Raw genomic sequence first — 16960 nt, 5'->3', positions numbered from 1 at the left:
TGAAAACTTCGGGTAGACTCTCAGGCTTCTGCAAAAGACCACCATCCACTAGCCATCGTTGATCCCAAACACAAATACCACTGCCTGGACCAATGCAACATTTGTATCCTTCGCTAACAACTCTTTTGCCCCCCTCCCCCAAATGCTGCGCCATAGATAGCTAGGATTATGACCAATCTTAAAATCCAAGAAATCACGCTGGTTAAAGTATTTCGCTTTGAACAGTCGGGTAACAATGTTGTGCAGTTCCGTCATAAATTTCCAAGCTTGTTTTCCAAGCATAGCCTCATTAAAAGCGCAGAGATTTTTAAAACCAAGACCCCCTTCCTTTTTGTGAATGCTAAGCATTTCCCATGACATCCAATTTATTCCTTTGGTGTTCCCTTTGTTATGACCCCACCGTAATGAATTCAGCATTTTCTCAATATCAACAATAATGGATTTAGGGATAGCAAAAATACTCTTAATGTACGAAGGTATTGATTGCAAAACAGATTTGATTAGTGTTTCTCGTCCAGCTTGTGACACACAATTGCTGCTCCACGAGTTAATTTTCTTCCAGACTCTTTCCTTCACAAATTTGAAAGTCGAAGTGCGACTTCTTCCAAACATAGAAGGGACACCAAGGTATTTGCATGTTACCATAACCTGTTGAACTCCTCAAATGTTAGAAATAGAAGCCTTGACTGCATTATCCATGTTCCTGCTATAGAAAACTTCGGACTTCTGAAAGTTTACAGACTGGCCAGAAGCACTTTCATACATTTCTAGTATATTTTTCATAGCATGAGCTTAACCACTTTTAGCTTTGAAGAAAAGGAATAAAACGTTCGCAAACAGGAGATGGGATATAATAGGTGCATTCTTACAAATCTTTGCTCCACTTATGGTACTGTTGCCTTCCGCTTGACGAATAAGCGAGGAGGGCCCTTCAACGCAGATTATGAAAAGATAAGGTGATAACGGATCACCTTGCCTGAGGCCGTGCCCTCGAACAATTGGACCAATTTTCTCACCATTCAATAAGACAGAGTGGTCACAAAAACTCTTCTTTCAAACACCGATTTTGCTGTGTACTATGGAGCGGCGCAAATCAAAACAACCAATTGATGAAGACGATGAAGCAATACCGGTCGAAGAAGAGGAGATTTGCAAAGATGATGAAAGTTTCTCACGCACTTTGGTCGGGAAACTATGGACTGAAAGCCCTTTCAACATTAGAGCCTTTAAGCAAACAATGATCCAAGCATGGCGGTCACGAAACCAGATCAAAATTCAAGACCTCAACAAAAACCTGTTCCTGTTCAAGTTTGTATCAAAGAGGGAAGCTGAGCAAGTGCGGAAGAATGGGCCTTGGAGTTTTGACAGGAATTTGCTCATCCTCAATAGGATCTCTGGAAACGAACAACCTTCTGAGCTTGCCATGGACAAAGCCTCTTTCTGGGTTCGAGTGTATAATCTGCCATTGAAATTCAGATCTGAGGGTATTGCAAAGAAGTTGGGAAATAGCCTGGGGGGTTATGATGAGGAGATGGACATGAAAGAAGTGAACAGGATGGGGAAGTTTATGAGACTAAGGGCCTCGATTAATCTCACCAAACCACTCAAAAGGGGATCGAAGCTCCACTTCTAGGGGAAAGATATCTGGGTACATTACAAATATGAAAGGTTGCCAAACTTCTGTTTTGCCTGTGGAAGGATTGGCCACCAGATACGCGATTGTGAGGAGGTGGAAGATCCAGATGGAGATGGCTTCAGTGATTTAGAAGAGAAAGACCAAGCTTACGGACCATGGCTTAGGGCATCCCCTCTTCCAAAAGTCATGTACGAAGCGACCAAAGATTCCAGCTTCAGTGCCTGCAGCAAAAAGCTTTTTCCCTCACATAGCAACAGCAAGGTCCAAAACTTAGAAGTCATGAAGGAAAGGGGGTAAGAAGTTGAGCAGCAGAGAATCCCTAATGATGATTTTCCCCTGAAACAACTAACTACTAGAGAGCAAAGTGATGCTGCAAGGACAGGGGTCAGTACAGGACACAACGCACAACAAGTGGTAGAGGGAGTGGCAGAATCCCTAGGGGCTATTTCTATTTCCTCACTCTCAAAACAAGAAGCTGATGGTGACAAGGCTAAGGAGGGGAAAACTAAGAAGTGGGTGAGACAAAAAACTTCAAAGCCCAGAAAGAACCAGTCTGCTAAGTAAGTGATCCAAGAGTTGGGGAAGCGATCTTTGGTGGATATTATGGTGATTGAAGGAAATATGGAGATAGGATGGGGAATGGACAAAAGAACAAAAGGGGATGCTACAATGGTGGATCAGGTGGAGCCCTCAGAAAAGGTGGTGTTGGATGACCAACACCACCAAGAGCCATGAAAATCCTTAGTTGGAACTGTCGGGGGTTAGGGAGTCCCCAGGCAGTTCGAGCCTTGTTGAGGCTCGTTCGTATTGAAAACCCCCAACTAGTCTTCTTAATGGAGACAAGACTAAAAGCTAGTGAAGTTGAAGGTATTAGAAGTAGGATGTGGTTCAAAAATTGCCTGTCTGTGGACTGTAGTGGTACTGGTCGTGAAAGAGTTGGAGGCTTATCTCTGATGTGGATGGAGCATGTTCAGTTCTCTACTAGTTCCTAGTCCCTGAATCATATTCATGGGGAATGTGATGATGACGAAACTGGCGAGCTGTGGAGGCTATCTTGTGTGTATGGTTTCCCAGAAGAACAGCACAAAAGGAAGACTTGGCAACTTATAGACTCTTTGGCAAGACAGTCTAATGGCAGATGGATTTGTTGTGGGGATCTAAATGATATTTTAGATTCTCAAGAGAAAAAAGGAGGCAATGTTAGAAGTCAAATGCAGCTATCATATGGTAGACAAATTGTGACAGATTGGAACCTTACTGATCTTGGGTTTGAGGGGTACAAGTTTACTTGGTCCAATGGGCGTGAAGAGGAGGATAATATTCAATGCAGACTCGATAGGGCCCTTGCAAATGATGAATTTATCAATTGTTTCTCCCCAATCAAAGTGTCTCACCTACCAAGATTTGGTTCTGACCACGCAGCTATCCTTATTTCGCTGGAACATACTCCTCAAAGTGATAAAAGGAAAAAGCGATTATTCCGCTTTGTGAAATGTGAGGACTTCATTCGTCATAGTTGGGGGCGCAATTCCAGTAACTGTGTGCAGAAAATTGACAGTTTAAAACAGTTGGGGGGTGCTTTTGGAGACCATAGCCTTGGGGAGATTACAAACGAAATTTCTAGAATTGAGGAAAGGCTTAAGGACCCATCCTTGTGGGCTGATTCTATGGAAAACCATAGGCGCTATAAGTCTCTGGAAAAGGAATATGGGGAGCTTCTCAAGCGGCAAGAAACCATGTGAAGGCAGAGAAGTAGGGCGGTTTGGCTCAAAGATGGTGATCGCAACACGAAGTTTTTCCACAACAAAGCTACTCAAAGGGCCTTGGTAAATAACATCAGCAAGCTAAGGGATGAAGATGAAGTTTGGTGGAAAGGAGAGGAATAGATTGAAAGAGTGCTCATAAGCTACTTTGATGACCTTTTCTCAACTTCTAATCCGTCAAATATAAAAGCAACCTATGATGTGGTAAAAGGAAAGCTCTCTGATGAACACAAGAGTTGGTGTGATAGGGAATTTACTCGGGAGGAGATCACTGAAGCTATAAACCAGATGCATCCTCTAAAGTCCCTAGGTCCGGATGGACTGCCCGCTTTGTTCTTCCAAAAGTTTTGGCACATTGTGGGGAGAGAGGTTCAGAACTTGGCCCTTAATATTTTGAACAATAATGACCAGCCCCATGACATCAACAAAACTTTCTCGGTGCTTATCCCCAAATGTAAGAACCCTTCACCCCAAAGGACTTCAGGCCTATAAGTCTCTGCAATGTGGTAATGAAGATAGTGACCAAAGTGATTTCTAATAGGCTGAAACACACTCTGGGTGATGTCATTGATATAGAACAAAGCGCCTTTGTCCAAGGAAGGTTGATCACCGATAATGCTCTCATAGCTATGGAGTGCTTCCATTGGTTAAAGTAGAAGAGGAGGGGAAAGAAGGGTGTTATGGCTCTCAAGCTGGATATGTCAAAGGCCTATGATCGTGTTGTGTGGCCTTTTGTGTATCAAGCCCTCATCTCTATGGGATATCCAGGGAAGATGGCTGATATGATCTTACGGTGTATTTCATTTGTGTCCTACCAGATTCTCATAAATGATCAGCCTAGCAAATCTTTTAAGCCAGGAAGAGGTTTGAGGCAAGGCGATCCACTCTCACCTTACTTATTTATTGTGTGTGCTGATGTCCTTTCAGGTTTAATACATAAGGCAGCTGCATCAAAAGAGATTCATGGATTAAAGGTAGCAAGATCAGCCCCTCAAATATCTGATTTGTTCTTTGTGGATGATAGTCTTCTCTTCTCTAGAGCTACTCCTAATGAAACATCCAAAATTCTCAACATCCTTGATACCTACCAACATGCATTGGGACAGGTTGTTAACCTTGACAAGTTTGAGGCCTCCTTTAGCCGAAATGTGCATTTAGAAGTTAAAAATACGATCTGCAACATGATGGGAGCAAAGGCAGTAGAGACACAGTCTAGATACCTTGGTTTTCCTATTCCTTTTGGAAGATCAAAAAAGGTAATATTCTCCGTTGTCATGGACCGAGTTTGGAAGAAAGTTAAGGGATGGAAGGAATGGTTTCTATCAAGAGCAGGGAAGGAGACTCTCATTAAAGCGGTAGCACAAGCCATCCCTAATTACATTCTCAACTGCTACCGGATTCCTGTGGGTTGTTGCAAAGATATTGACTCAATGCTTGCAAAGTTTTGGTGGGGGGCGAATTCTGAGCAAAGGAAAATCCATTGGATGAGTTGGGAGAGACTTTCCAAAGCTAAAGCTGATGGTGGTATGGGCTTTGGAGGCATGGGTGAATTCAATAAGGCCTTGCTAGGAAAACATTGATGGAGGCTTGCATCTGGTGGCTCATCTCTATTAGAAAAAGTCTTCAAGAGCAGATATTATCCAAATGGTAATTTTTTAACTACAAAGGAAGGTTATCAGCCGAGTTATGCGTGGAAAAGTATTATCAGTGCTCGTGAGTTGGTTGATAAAGGGGGCCTTTTGAAAATTGGGAGTGGGAGACATGTGATTTGCAGACCTTAACACACAACAATTATGATTTGCCTCTACCTCCAGATGCATTGGTCTCAGATTTGATTGATGAGGAGTCCAGGCAGTGGAACAGGGAACTGATATCAGCCTGCTTTGACAGAAGTGTAGCGCAACAAATCTACAGCATCTCCCTCTCACTTTCCCCTAATAAGTTGATTTGGCACTAGGAGAAGAATGTCGAGTACTCTATCAGGTCAGCCTACCACTCCCTCTGTGATGAGAAAACAAGAATGCAACCAGGTCCCTCAAACCCTCAAAGGAGCAAACTGTGGAAGGAAATCTGGAGAGCACCGGTTCCCAACAAAGTCAGAAACTTCATGTGGCGCCTTGCAAAAGATATTCTACCAACTCGGGAAAACCTCCATAATAAAGGTATCACCCTTGATATCATGTGTCCCCTTTGTAACAATGATGTTGAATCAGCAAAACATCTGTTTATGAATTGTGAACTGTTTAGGCTTTCTCTTTTTGCCTCTCACATGGGATGTCACGCCCCAAGGGATATTGATATACATGACTGGCTCCTAAAGTGGCTCACCTACCAAGATAGCCTAGGGGTGCAGTTTTTCTGTATTTTGTTGTGGAAATTCTGGGCAGGTAGAAATGCTGATGTATTCAAAGGTACTCCTCTGGACCCCTCCAGTCTGGCTGCTGAGGCTATGAGCTTCACCCATGAATTCTGTAACAGCCCAATTTTCGCTAGTTTTATTTTATTATTTATTTGTGTGTATTATATGTGCTCATGTGTGATTATTTGCCTCTGTGTATTTTTGGTTGGGAATTGTAGAATTCGGTGTTAGTGGGGTATTTTAGTCATTTTGGACTTGGGGGCATTTTGGTCATTTTGAGAGTGGGGGTAATTTTGTAATTTGGTTGAGGATTATTTTTAGTACTTAGTGAGAGTTATTATTTCACCAAGTTACTAGAGAGGGTGTAGTAATTATTTTATTTACCGGTAAGTGACCGTTAGTGTGATGTTTTACCGTTAAGTGAGTTAAACCATTTTTGGGTGTTAGAATAGAAATGGGTTAGGCCCATTAAGGTGTGGTGAGTTAAGCCCAATTAAGGGAGCCTATATAAACTAATGTTAGTGGAGAGATAGGGTTTTACAACATTTTTCGATTGAGAAGAGAAGAGTTAGAGGATAGAGAAGAGAACAAGAACAAGGGCTAGAGCTAAAAGAGGGGATTCATCATCTAGGAGCTAAATTGAAGCTTGGGTTAGAGAATCTTGGTGCTAGAGGTAAGAGGGTTAGGCTTCACTCATAATTTCATAATCTATCCTTTTTACCAATTTTTGTGAAATTGATGAATTGAATTTAATTGTTGAAAATTCGTGCATGATTGTTGTTGTTATGTTTGAGAACATTATCTATATGATAATTGTATGTTAGTATGTGAATTAACATGTTGAAATGCATAATTGGTGGTATTTTGTGTTCTTGAGCAAATTTGATGAGAAATGAAGTTGTTGTGTTGAATTGTGCATGAATGCATGTGCAAATGTTGTTGTTGTTGTTTTAACATGTGTTATTGATGATTGAAACATTGGGTAATCATAATTATAGAGTTATGGTATGAATTTGAGTTGTTTTCGGAAGTTTTATGAAAAATGGGTTGGTTGATGATTTGTGATAGAATGATGGTTTGATTCAAGTTTCATATGGATTTGAGTGCCTTTTTATGCTTATAAATGTATAGACAAACTTTTGGGACAAATTTGGGGTCAAGGAAATCAAAATTGGGGATTTGGGGTTGAAAATAGTGGATTCCCGTAAGGGGAAGACACCAGAACAGGGTTGCTGTTCTGTGCATTTCCCGCCATGGCGACATTGGCGTGCCGGGCAAGATTCGCAGAAACAGCAAACCCCGTTTTTGTTGTTTCGGGTATTTGGGGACCAATCCGAACTTTCTAATATGCTTCTTTCAACATTTTTAACTACTGTTTTCACCCTTTACCCTACTGGAACATGATTTGAATTAGTTTGGACTTGAATTTGTGAAAATCGTCTAACTTTTATAAAAACGGTCCAAACGTCGATTTTTCCGAAAACTCGTTTTTCTCAGGTGTTTGAGGTGGGATTAAAGTTGTATATTGTTCATATGATTTCTAAAATTGGTTGTGATTGGTTTCATTAAGTTTGAACTTGTTTTGCTTTGAAAATGAGAATTTTTGTGAAAAGTGATAAAGTGAGACGAAATTTGAGTTTTTCATGAATTCATCGTATTTGGCCGATGAAATGCTTATGTAACCTCTACTGCACATATATGTGACTTGTGAGAACACATGGCATAGGCAATTGAGCTTGTTTACTTGGTTTTGACTTAAATGCTCAATTACTTGAAATATTTTGACTTTGAGAGATGAATTTGATTAAAAATGATTTTTGAGAGCCTATTGCTTATCAACCTTTTTATGAATAGGTTAATATGATTATGAGATGATGTATGAATGGTTGTTGAGTGATGAATATGATGTTTGTGATCATATGTTGTATTTGTTCCTTTATTTGGATTGTAAGGAATTATGTGGAAACGTGGCAACTATATGTTGATTTATGTGGAGATGATTGATGATATATATATATGTGACAACTATATGTTGATTGAATTATGGATGTTGTTGGTGATTGTATATATGTCAAGTGGTGGTGAACTGTTGTCGATGCATATATACTAATTGAATGGTGATGAACATGTTTATGTTATGTTGTTTGTTGAACATGTTAAATGTTGATTGTTGGTGGTGAATTCATACATGCTAATATTGATGGTGATCTTGTTGGTGAATGCATGTATGCAAAATGATGGTGATGGTGAGGTGATTATTGTTTGTGTGAACATATGAATTGAGTCGAGTCATATGTTCATGCATTCATGACTGATGGTGGCGGATTTTATATCCAATTGAGGTGATTACGATGTTTTTGTTGCATCGAAGGTGACGACCTTGAGGTGATATGGTACCACATGCATCTAGAAGAGTCTAGAACATTGCATGCATTTGAATAATTGATGAGTCGTGTCATAATTGAATATGTGACTTGGTAAATTTGTGTAAATTGTGAAATTTGGTGAATGTTGTGATTATGTGGATTGGTGTATATGTACATTGGTGGATTTTATTGATGGTTGTGAGTAAATGAATCATACTCTAATTGCATGTCTTAATTGTTGTGCTTATACACTTGGTGAACCTATTTGATGATAATTAATTTGATAATAATGATGAGGTGAGAATTGTATATCTATATAAGATGTGGTGATTTCTTTGATAATGATGATTGCTTGCTTATAACTTTGAAATGATGAATTGTACCTTTGAATTAAGTATGCTAAGTGGAGAATAAGGTGAGTAATCCTTTCATTGATTGATAATTGATGAACTTATGTCAATGATTTGTTTAGAAATTGGATATACTTGCTATACCATGTTAATAATGTGATAGCTTGAAATGTAAGTGATGGGGGATAATAATCATGTGATGCTAGTGTTCTAGGAGGGATGGTTATGTATATGTGATACGTGTATGATACACTTGTTGATACGAACTTGGAATGATGATATTGAATGATATAAGTGTGGTGAATACTTGTGAATACATGTATGATTTGTTGTCCTTTGTTCTTGAATATATCTTTCATTTCCAATGTTCTTGTTTAATCTTATATGGATTATGATGATGTAATGCTAACCCTCAGTGGTTTACCACCTACCTTTCTGTATGGACGGGTAGATGGAGTGCAAGATGCTTAGTTTGTTTGCTTGATGATGCCGAGGAGTGGAGTTCCTCTTTTTATGCAAGTGTCTAGATTAGGGCTCTGATCTAGGGTAGTTCTTGCATGTTGTTTTATTTGACTATGTATTTTGGAGTTAAGTTGGTACTTGTTAATTGAGATTTTGAGAATACATTTGTATTATGTTAAGATTTGAAGATGTTTAAGAATTATATGTATGTTTCGCTGCTATGTTATGCAACATGATCTTTATGCATGTATGTTTGAATTCGAAGACGTAACATCTATTTCTAGAATATGTTTTTATATTCGCGCGTTTTACCGCTTATTAGAAATAGGGTGTTACAAATTCAATGAGGCAAACCCGCGAAGAATGGCTAGAATTCAGGAGGCAACTCCTGCACCTCAGGGACTTACAACAGGGTGATTGAAGGGGTTGTGAAGGATAGTGACGGTAGTAAAAGTTCGGGCCCCGATGGATTCAACTTTGCGTTTTTCAAAGAATTTTGGTATCTTTTGAAACACGAAGTTAGGATAATGTTTGATCAATTTAATGCAAATGAAAAGCTTCACAAGAGTTTTATTTCCTACGTTGTGACGCTTATCCCAAAGGTGAGTGTTCCTATGTCCCTAAAAGCATATCTTCCGATTTCACTTTTGGGAAGTTTTTATAAGCTTCTTTACAAAGTATTGGCGACAAGGCTTTCAAATGTGATGAATTAAATTATTTCCGTCTCGCAATCGGCCTTTATAAAAGCTAGGCATTTGATGGATGGGGTGTTTGAAGGGATTTATAGAGGGGGTTTTTCAAAATTTTAATCCTCTTTGCGGATGAAATCCCATTGAAACGGATCTTGAGTAAATCATTAATCACAAATCAAACAGAAACTTAAACACTTTAAGATTCATGTGCTTACCTATTGAAGAGCAGAATCTTTGTAGCAGAAATCTTTCTGATCACGAGCAAAGCAAAGCAGCGATGCCTCTACTCAGTCCACACGAACAGAACTTCTCCGATGACCGGTGCTAGCCAATTCCAACGAAGATTCAGAGAGAACAAAGTTTAGAGAGCGGTGGCTAGGGTTTCACAACTTTTTTGAATTAGGTTAAGTGTTCAAAAAAAGTCTGTAATGCTTCAGCACAAGGGTTCTATTAATAGAATCACTTGTGTGGTCAGCAAGACAAGCATTTAAGTACACTGTATCTTACGGTGCACCGCGTTTCTCTATTTTTCATAAATTAAATAATAAATCATATTTAATTTTTTAATTACTAATAAGTCCTACTTATTATTTTATAAATAAATCTCACTTATTATTTTATAAATAAGTCTTACTTATTTATTTCTTTCATCTATCTGTCCTTTGTGTGTGTCCTTATAGGTTCTCGTAACGTTGACAATAATATTAAATCACATATTTAATATTATAAGCAGTGAGCGGTATCTAGCAACACATCACTGCTACCCAAGTGACAAGAATGTCATGTGATCTAACGAAACCTTTTCCATGATAATGTTTGTGTGTATAATTACCCTTTTTCCCTCTTGTCTATATTGAACACAAGGCATAGTATGTCATCCTTGTCCAGTTCAATATTGGGCCCGTAGACATTTCTCCTGTTATGTAAGAGGGGCAAATTCCATCTAGGTCACTCATGTCCCTCAGCATGATTCGTGGAGTACCCATCAACCAACTTTATAGTCATCATGTTACAGACAACGTTTGAATGGTGACAAAGCACTCGACTCCAACATCTAGGGTACATAGTGGTTTCAGGTCAAAGGGTGGAATACACCACTATCACTATGAGAATATCTTATGACATTTTTCATAACTTTTACTATGTAGTATTCTCATGGTGGGTCAATCAAATATAAATATTACTCCTAATATTTATATCTACGTGCAGACTTGATAACTCTTTATCCATGATCTGTGAGATGTGATCATCAGTCTATCCACATAATAGTCTCTATGCTTTAATGATATCCCACTTCTCAATAAAGCTTGACTACGGATACTTTAAGAATAGTTTCCTTATGTTTAACGGGGTCTCACAATTAGGTTATACTTAATGCTCCATTAAACACACTAACTATTCTAGGGACTTTATTATTTTGAAACAAAACAAAATCAATAAAGAAATTCCTTATTATTTATATATTCACAATATATATTTATATCAATATCATGATACAAAGTCAAACCCAATCAATATAAATTGGCTATTAGGGCTTACTCCAACAATCTCCCACTAGCACTAAAAGCCAATCAAATATTAACTCAATATCTTTTGGTCAAGTGTTAGCATCAAGCACAATATGGGCAAGATACTCTACTAGTAGATAAGGAACTCCTTCCTATGTTGGTAGGTTATAATTCTTTCAATTTCCACTTTCGATCTTCTATCGAAAAGAAATTGAACTGTCAAAGGATACATTTGGATCAATGGTGAGATCAAGTTTTCATTGCTCGCAAGATTTAAACCAATTTTACCTCAGACGAGATCAATGGAATCCGCAACGCATGAAACACATGTTTTCACTCAGTTATGAGCTGAACAATCCAAATCATATATATTTGACATCTGTAATAAAAACAACAACTATCTGAAGCTTGTACTTTTACAAATTTCATAGGTTATATCCTAGCATAACATTTATTCCAAATTACGATATGGATATACTGTACACCGATATGACAGTCAATATCATTGTAACTCATTTACAATGTTTCTTACATATGTGTTCAAGAAACAATCCATAGTCCTTTAAGACATCCAAGGATATTCTTGAAGGTATTCTTGTGTCGAACACTATAACCAATTTTGGTACATATTGAAAATAATTTTCTAACCATGTCTTACATGTGTAGATAAATTATTTTCGTGACTAAAATGTCATCCACATACCCCAACAAAACTAATATCAATGCTCCCACTAATCTCCTTATGTGCACAAGATTTCTTTATTAATAAAAGTTTTCATAAAAATTCGTTAATAAAATAAAAAAATTAAACTTCGAGAAGTTTTCTCTAATTCATAAATGAATTTTATAATACATCTACCTTTCTAGTATCCTTTGGATTAACGAAATCCTACATATATCAAATACATATATAAGGTTATTCCAATTAAGGAATACAACCTCATTATCCATCTTTTAGAACATGTATTATACAACAATGGGAATTGGGGTCGTTAGATTTAAGCATTACGATGATGGAATGGTTTCGTCATCATATGCATCATGAATTGAATGAAACCTTCTACAATCAATCACATCTTAAAGGTATTCATAATACCATCCATGTAAGTTTTCTAGTTTTCTCTAAGAAAACTCACATTCATCTTATGAGTCATACTCATTTGGATGATATAACCAATATCCATATATGGTTTGCGTACATGGATTCTTTATAAGATCCCATGGCATCTAGCCACGTCTCAAAGTCAGGCCATTAGCGACCTTCTAGTAAGTTGGGTTCTCATCTTCCATGAGCATCATATCACCTTGTTGAGTCATGTAAAAATCATGTTTCTCATCCTAGTGTTATGACATATCAAACTCATCTAGATCATGTGCTACTCGAACTAGCGATTTACCAACAACCCTTTGTTGAATCAGTTCATGTTCCATTCTTAGAGAAACATGTATTTTGTGGTACTTGACTTAATTCAAGTTCTACATCACTCTCAATAGCTCTTGCAGAGCTATACTCCTTGAAAAGGAATACTCCAATTCTAGCGCCAAACAACTTTTGTCTAGGAAGATGTAAAAATAGTATCCTCTAGTTTCCTAAGGGAACCTCCACAAGTATACATTCATTTAATTTGCAGTTTAGTTTATCTAGTAAACCATATAACCTCAAATTATCATAAAGTCAAAAATAGGTACTCTTACCTCCATATCTAATATGGTGCCTTTATGATTACTCAATTAGAACTTGTTGTGGGTGAAGAATAACTGTAATTTCATTAATTTCAAGAGTCTTTGAGTTATAATCAAACTATTTTAGATCGAGTCATGTCAAACATGAAGCGATATAAATAATCATTATACTCATTAATCAAGCATTTACCATCACGACTTACTCGTATAGTCTTATACTTTTCAAACTTATTCCTTTTACTTCATTGTTAAAATCTTTGAACAATTTCAAAGTTTTCTTGAATCGTATGAAATACACTTTGCTTATCTACTAAATGATTTAGTAATGTTAGATGAAGTAATAGAAACAATATCTAGCAAATATGTTTAGTTCTTGATAAACTTTTAACAAGTGTACTAAAACTATCGAAGTAATAAAATTTATAAGTACGTATCCATAGGGACTGTGTTAATCTCAATTTAGCAATAAGGTTAATATCTAGGATGAGTAAATTATTTTAGTGCCCGAGGCAGTAGTTTTGATTGCCTAAAATTAAATAAACAGAAAATAAAGATAGTTTTGGAAAAGATAAGGAGAGAGAGCTGAGATCAGGTCTTTCGAATCCTCTATGTTCCCCTAATTGATATACTGCACCTATTCTTATGAATGATTCTCTAGTTCCACGATAGTTAACAAAATAGTCCTAATCAATCCCTTGAGTTAGGACCCTCTTCTCAAACTAAAGCCCCGAATTCCTTAGGTGGTCTAATAATCTTTGAAGGTTTAAGGTACGTTAACCTAATATCACTAATAAACGATTATCCATTCCTAGACTAACCATGTTTATTAGAACAATTCAATCAAGTCTAAGTCGAAAGCTATGGTCAGTAGCCATTCGTTCTCACGAAATCATGTTTATATGGTGTCAATATATAAAAAGCATTAAGAACAATTGAATTGAATAAAAACTAGATTGTCATTCACAATAAATAGAGTTTCACAGCAACATGGTTCAATTAGGGTTACAAAGAATCATCTCAGACCTAATCTCTAAGAGATTTAGCTACTCATAATCGAGATTACAAATAGCATAATCAATAATGGAATCAAAACATACATGAACTGCTAGAAGGTTGAAGAAATCGCCATCCTAGCCGTCTTTAGGTCTCAAAATCGCACTTTGCTCTCTCCAGTTCGTAACCCTTGTCTTCAGAATAGACTTCAGCTTAAATAAGCTCAGAAATTCGCCCAAAATCGTGTCACGTTTTCAGTAAATTGTGACACGTTTTTACAAACAGCTGAAGAAATCGTGTCACGTTTTTGCAATCGTGACACGTTTTGCCCCAACGCCGAGAGCATGTTTTTCTGGTCTGGTAAAATTGTGTCACGTTTTGGCAAATCGTGACACGTTTTTGGCGTTTTTTCAGCATCTTCAATTTTTCCTGTTTTTCGCACTTTATCATGCTCAAAATAACTGTGAACTCCAATATTCTCCAGAAAATTACTTTCTTCAAAATCTTCAACTTTTGATGCTTTTCTTGCTGCTTAAGCTTGCTTGTGAACTCCAAAATAACATAAAAAGACTCTAAAAATGTGAAATGACGGACTGTCATCACAACCCCAAACTTGAACCATTCCTTGTCCTCAAGGAATCTACTTGCAATATTGACAATCGACAGTAAAATAACAATTACCTGATCAAGCGATAGTACCCAAAAGTTCAACACCTTACTAGCTAAAGATGAGCTAGTTTGACTTGTTGGCAACCACCAATTCAGAACTCCACGCAACAATATGAAAGGGTTCACACACAGTCGACATGAAATCTACATATTACCATACGCTTGCAAAGTTTCTAAACGTCAATCAAAATCAATGTCAATGCACACTTTGAGGTCTTAAAGGGTTATAAGGGGGCTTAGGTGAAGGTGGGATAATATTTGGATAAGTAGGCTACACAAAATTTGAGTTAGGCATTCCTACGGAAGTTAAACACAAAATTCAATCCATCATTCATTCACCTTTTGGAACAACAATTCTTGTAAAGGTACTAGAGAATACTTGTAACTGTTGGGACAATCGAGTTTCAAGTTACTCGGATTTTCAAAGTTTTGTCCCTTTTTCATTCTATTTTCTTTTTTTTTTATACACCATTTTTGTGTGTATTTTTCATGATAATGTTCTTTCTTTGTTCTCTAGTACCCCCACCCCAAACTTAATTGGTTGCAAATTCCAATAGCAACCCCAAACTTATTATTTAGCAACATTCTACAATGCCTAACTCAAGAAAAACAATATGGGACAAGTCCTTAAAGTCTCTAAGCTTGTAATGTAGTTTGTCACCAAACAAAAAGTCCTAAACCTACCGGCTCAATTTGGCTAAGAAAAGGAGAAAATATAACAATTAAAATCATGGTAGGCTTCAAAAAGGCTCACAGGACCAAGCACTTTTGCCTCAGTGTGCTAATGACTAAGATCAATCAACAATAGAGAAACAGTGCAAATTCTAGAAATGTAAAAGCATGGAACACTCTATATAAGTAAATTGGAAAAATAAAATTTGGCTATGAACCTTACAGTTTAGATTTCCAGGAGTTGTGACTACCTATCTTAAACTGCCGTACACTTTGCCTTTGAATCACAAGTCACTCCTCCTTTTTGAACTTTTGGAATACCACTTGAACAAACATTTGTTACTAAACTGGAAAAAATCAATAAAACAAGCAAATTCATCAATAATAAACAAGTGCAAGTTCAATTACATCACAGGGGGATACAACTGAGTTAAACCAAAATTAAAATTAAAGACAAATTGTTTGACTCAACAATAGAAATAAAATACTGAAAATAAAGACATAATAAAAAGGATGGGTTGCCTCCCACCAAGCGCTTTCTTTTACGTCATTGAGCTTGACGATTCAACACCCAAGTCAAGGTGGATATTTCCACTTTGATTCAACAAGCATTCTCTTTTCATTTTTATTTTTTTCTTGTTGCTCATTTCCAACTTCATCTTCACTATCCACTTCATCAACCTTTCGGTTGGTACTCTCAAGATTCACCGGCTTGAGCACTTTTCTGGTTCACAATTCAATGACTTTGCAATTTTTATTCTTTGGATATTCAACATTCTCCTTATTTTTACTGAAATGATGATAAGGCAACTTCACATAATATGGAATCACTTGAGGCTTATCACATCCTTGAGGAGCTGACTTTTAGACTTTCTCAAAATGGAGCTTGCATCTATGAGTTTCTCTATTTTATCTCCCTCCTTTTTGGATTCACACTCAACTTTCTTTTTCTGACTCTTATCCACTCCCATAAGGACAGCTGATACTCTCCCACCGCTCACTCCAATCATATTAAATGTGTCATTCTTTTGATTGTTGGAAGTATTGCCACCAAAACCTCCCCTTGATTGTGCTGCCATCAATTTTGACAACTGCCCAATTTGAGATTCAAGGTTCTTAAAATAAGCTTCATTGTCCCTTTGCACACTTTCTTGATTTGACTTTATATCTTGGAAGTTAGTTTGGGTTAATTTGATGAAACTAGTCAAGGCTTCTTCAAGTGCGTTTGGCTTTGTTTGTGGTAGTTGAATCTGTTGAACTTGAACTTGGCTCATACTTATGGCTTGCACCTGTTTTGAAAGTGCTTCTATTTTTTTACTCATCAAGGCCTGACTAGCCAAGATAATACTATTCTCATTCTCTCCAAGCACTCATATCTCACTTTGCTCAATCTCAACACAATACTCGTTCTGAGCCATGATCTCAATTAGGGTTTGAACCTCAAGGTCTGTTTTCTCTCTTATACTACCCCCAGCTGTGGCATCAAGGAGCATCCTAGTTTGAACATTCATCCCGTGTGTAAATAAATATCTGTATCTGTTCCAGTATATCAAAACCATGTGGTGGAAACCTCTTCAATAACAGTCTGAACCTCTCCCAAGCATCATAGAGAGATTATGTATCACCTTGTTTGAAAACCACTAATTTCTGCTGTCTTCTTCAATAACTTCGATAATGGAAAGAACCGCTTCAAAAACTTCTCTTTTAACTTATCCCATTTTTGAATTGTACCATTAGGCAGAGCATGCAACCAATCTTTTGCTCTTCCAGTTAATGTTAAAGCGAACAATTGCAACTTCTTTTGATC

At 37.3% G+C, this 16960-nt stretch overlaps 1 protein-coding gene and 1 pseudogene across 1 annotated transcript; both read left to right on the top strand.

Annotated features, from left to right (window-relative positions):
* The first annotated feature begins 1078 nt into the window (after positions 1–1078).
* Positions 1079–1950, top strand: LOC146955389 (uncharacterized; annotated as a pseudogene).
* A 417-nt stretch (positions 1951–2367) lies between these two features.
* LOC146955388 (uncharacterized) lies at positions 2368–3378 on the top strand. Its single transcript, XM_085748324.1, has 2 exons — positions 2368–2620; positions 2711–3378. The coding sequence occupies exons 1-2, from the start codon at positions 2368–2370 to the stop codon at positions 3376–3378; spliced, it is 921 nt and encodes a 306-aa protein (XP_085604450.1).
* The last annotated feature ends 13582 nt before the right edge of the window (positions 3379–16960 follow it).

Source organism: Medicago sativa, chromosome 1 (assembly GCF_051527215.1).
Source record: "Medicago sativa cultivar Bolivia chromosome 1, Bolivia_mono, whole genome shotgun sequence".
Classification (NCBI taxonomy): Eukaryota; Viridiplantae; Streptophyta; class Magnoliopsida; order Fabales; family Fabaceae; genus Medicago; species Medicago sativa.
This window is presented reverse-complemented; position numbering and strand designations above follow the sequence as displayed.

Coding starts and splice junctions, on each gene's coding strand:
- LOC146955388 (XM_085748324.1), top strand. CDS start 2,368: ATGAAAATCCTTAGTTGGAACTGTCGGGGGTTAGGGAGTCCCCAGGCA. Junction 2,621..2,710: donor GCATGTTCAGTTCTCTACTA/GTTCCTAGTCCC, acceptor ATGGTTTCCCAG/AAGAACAGCACAAAAGGAAG.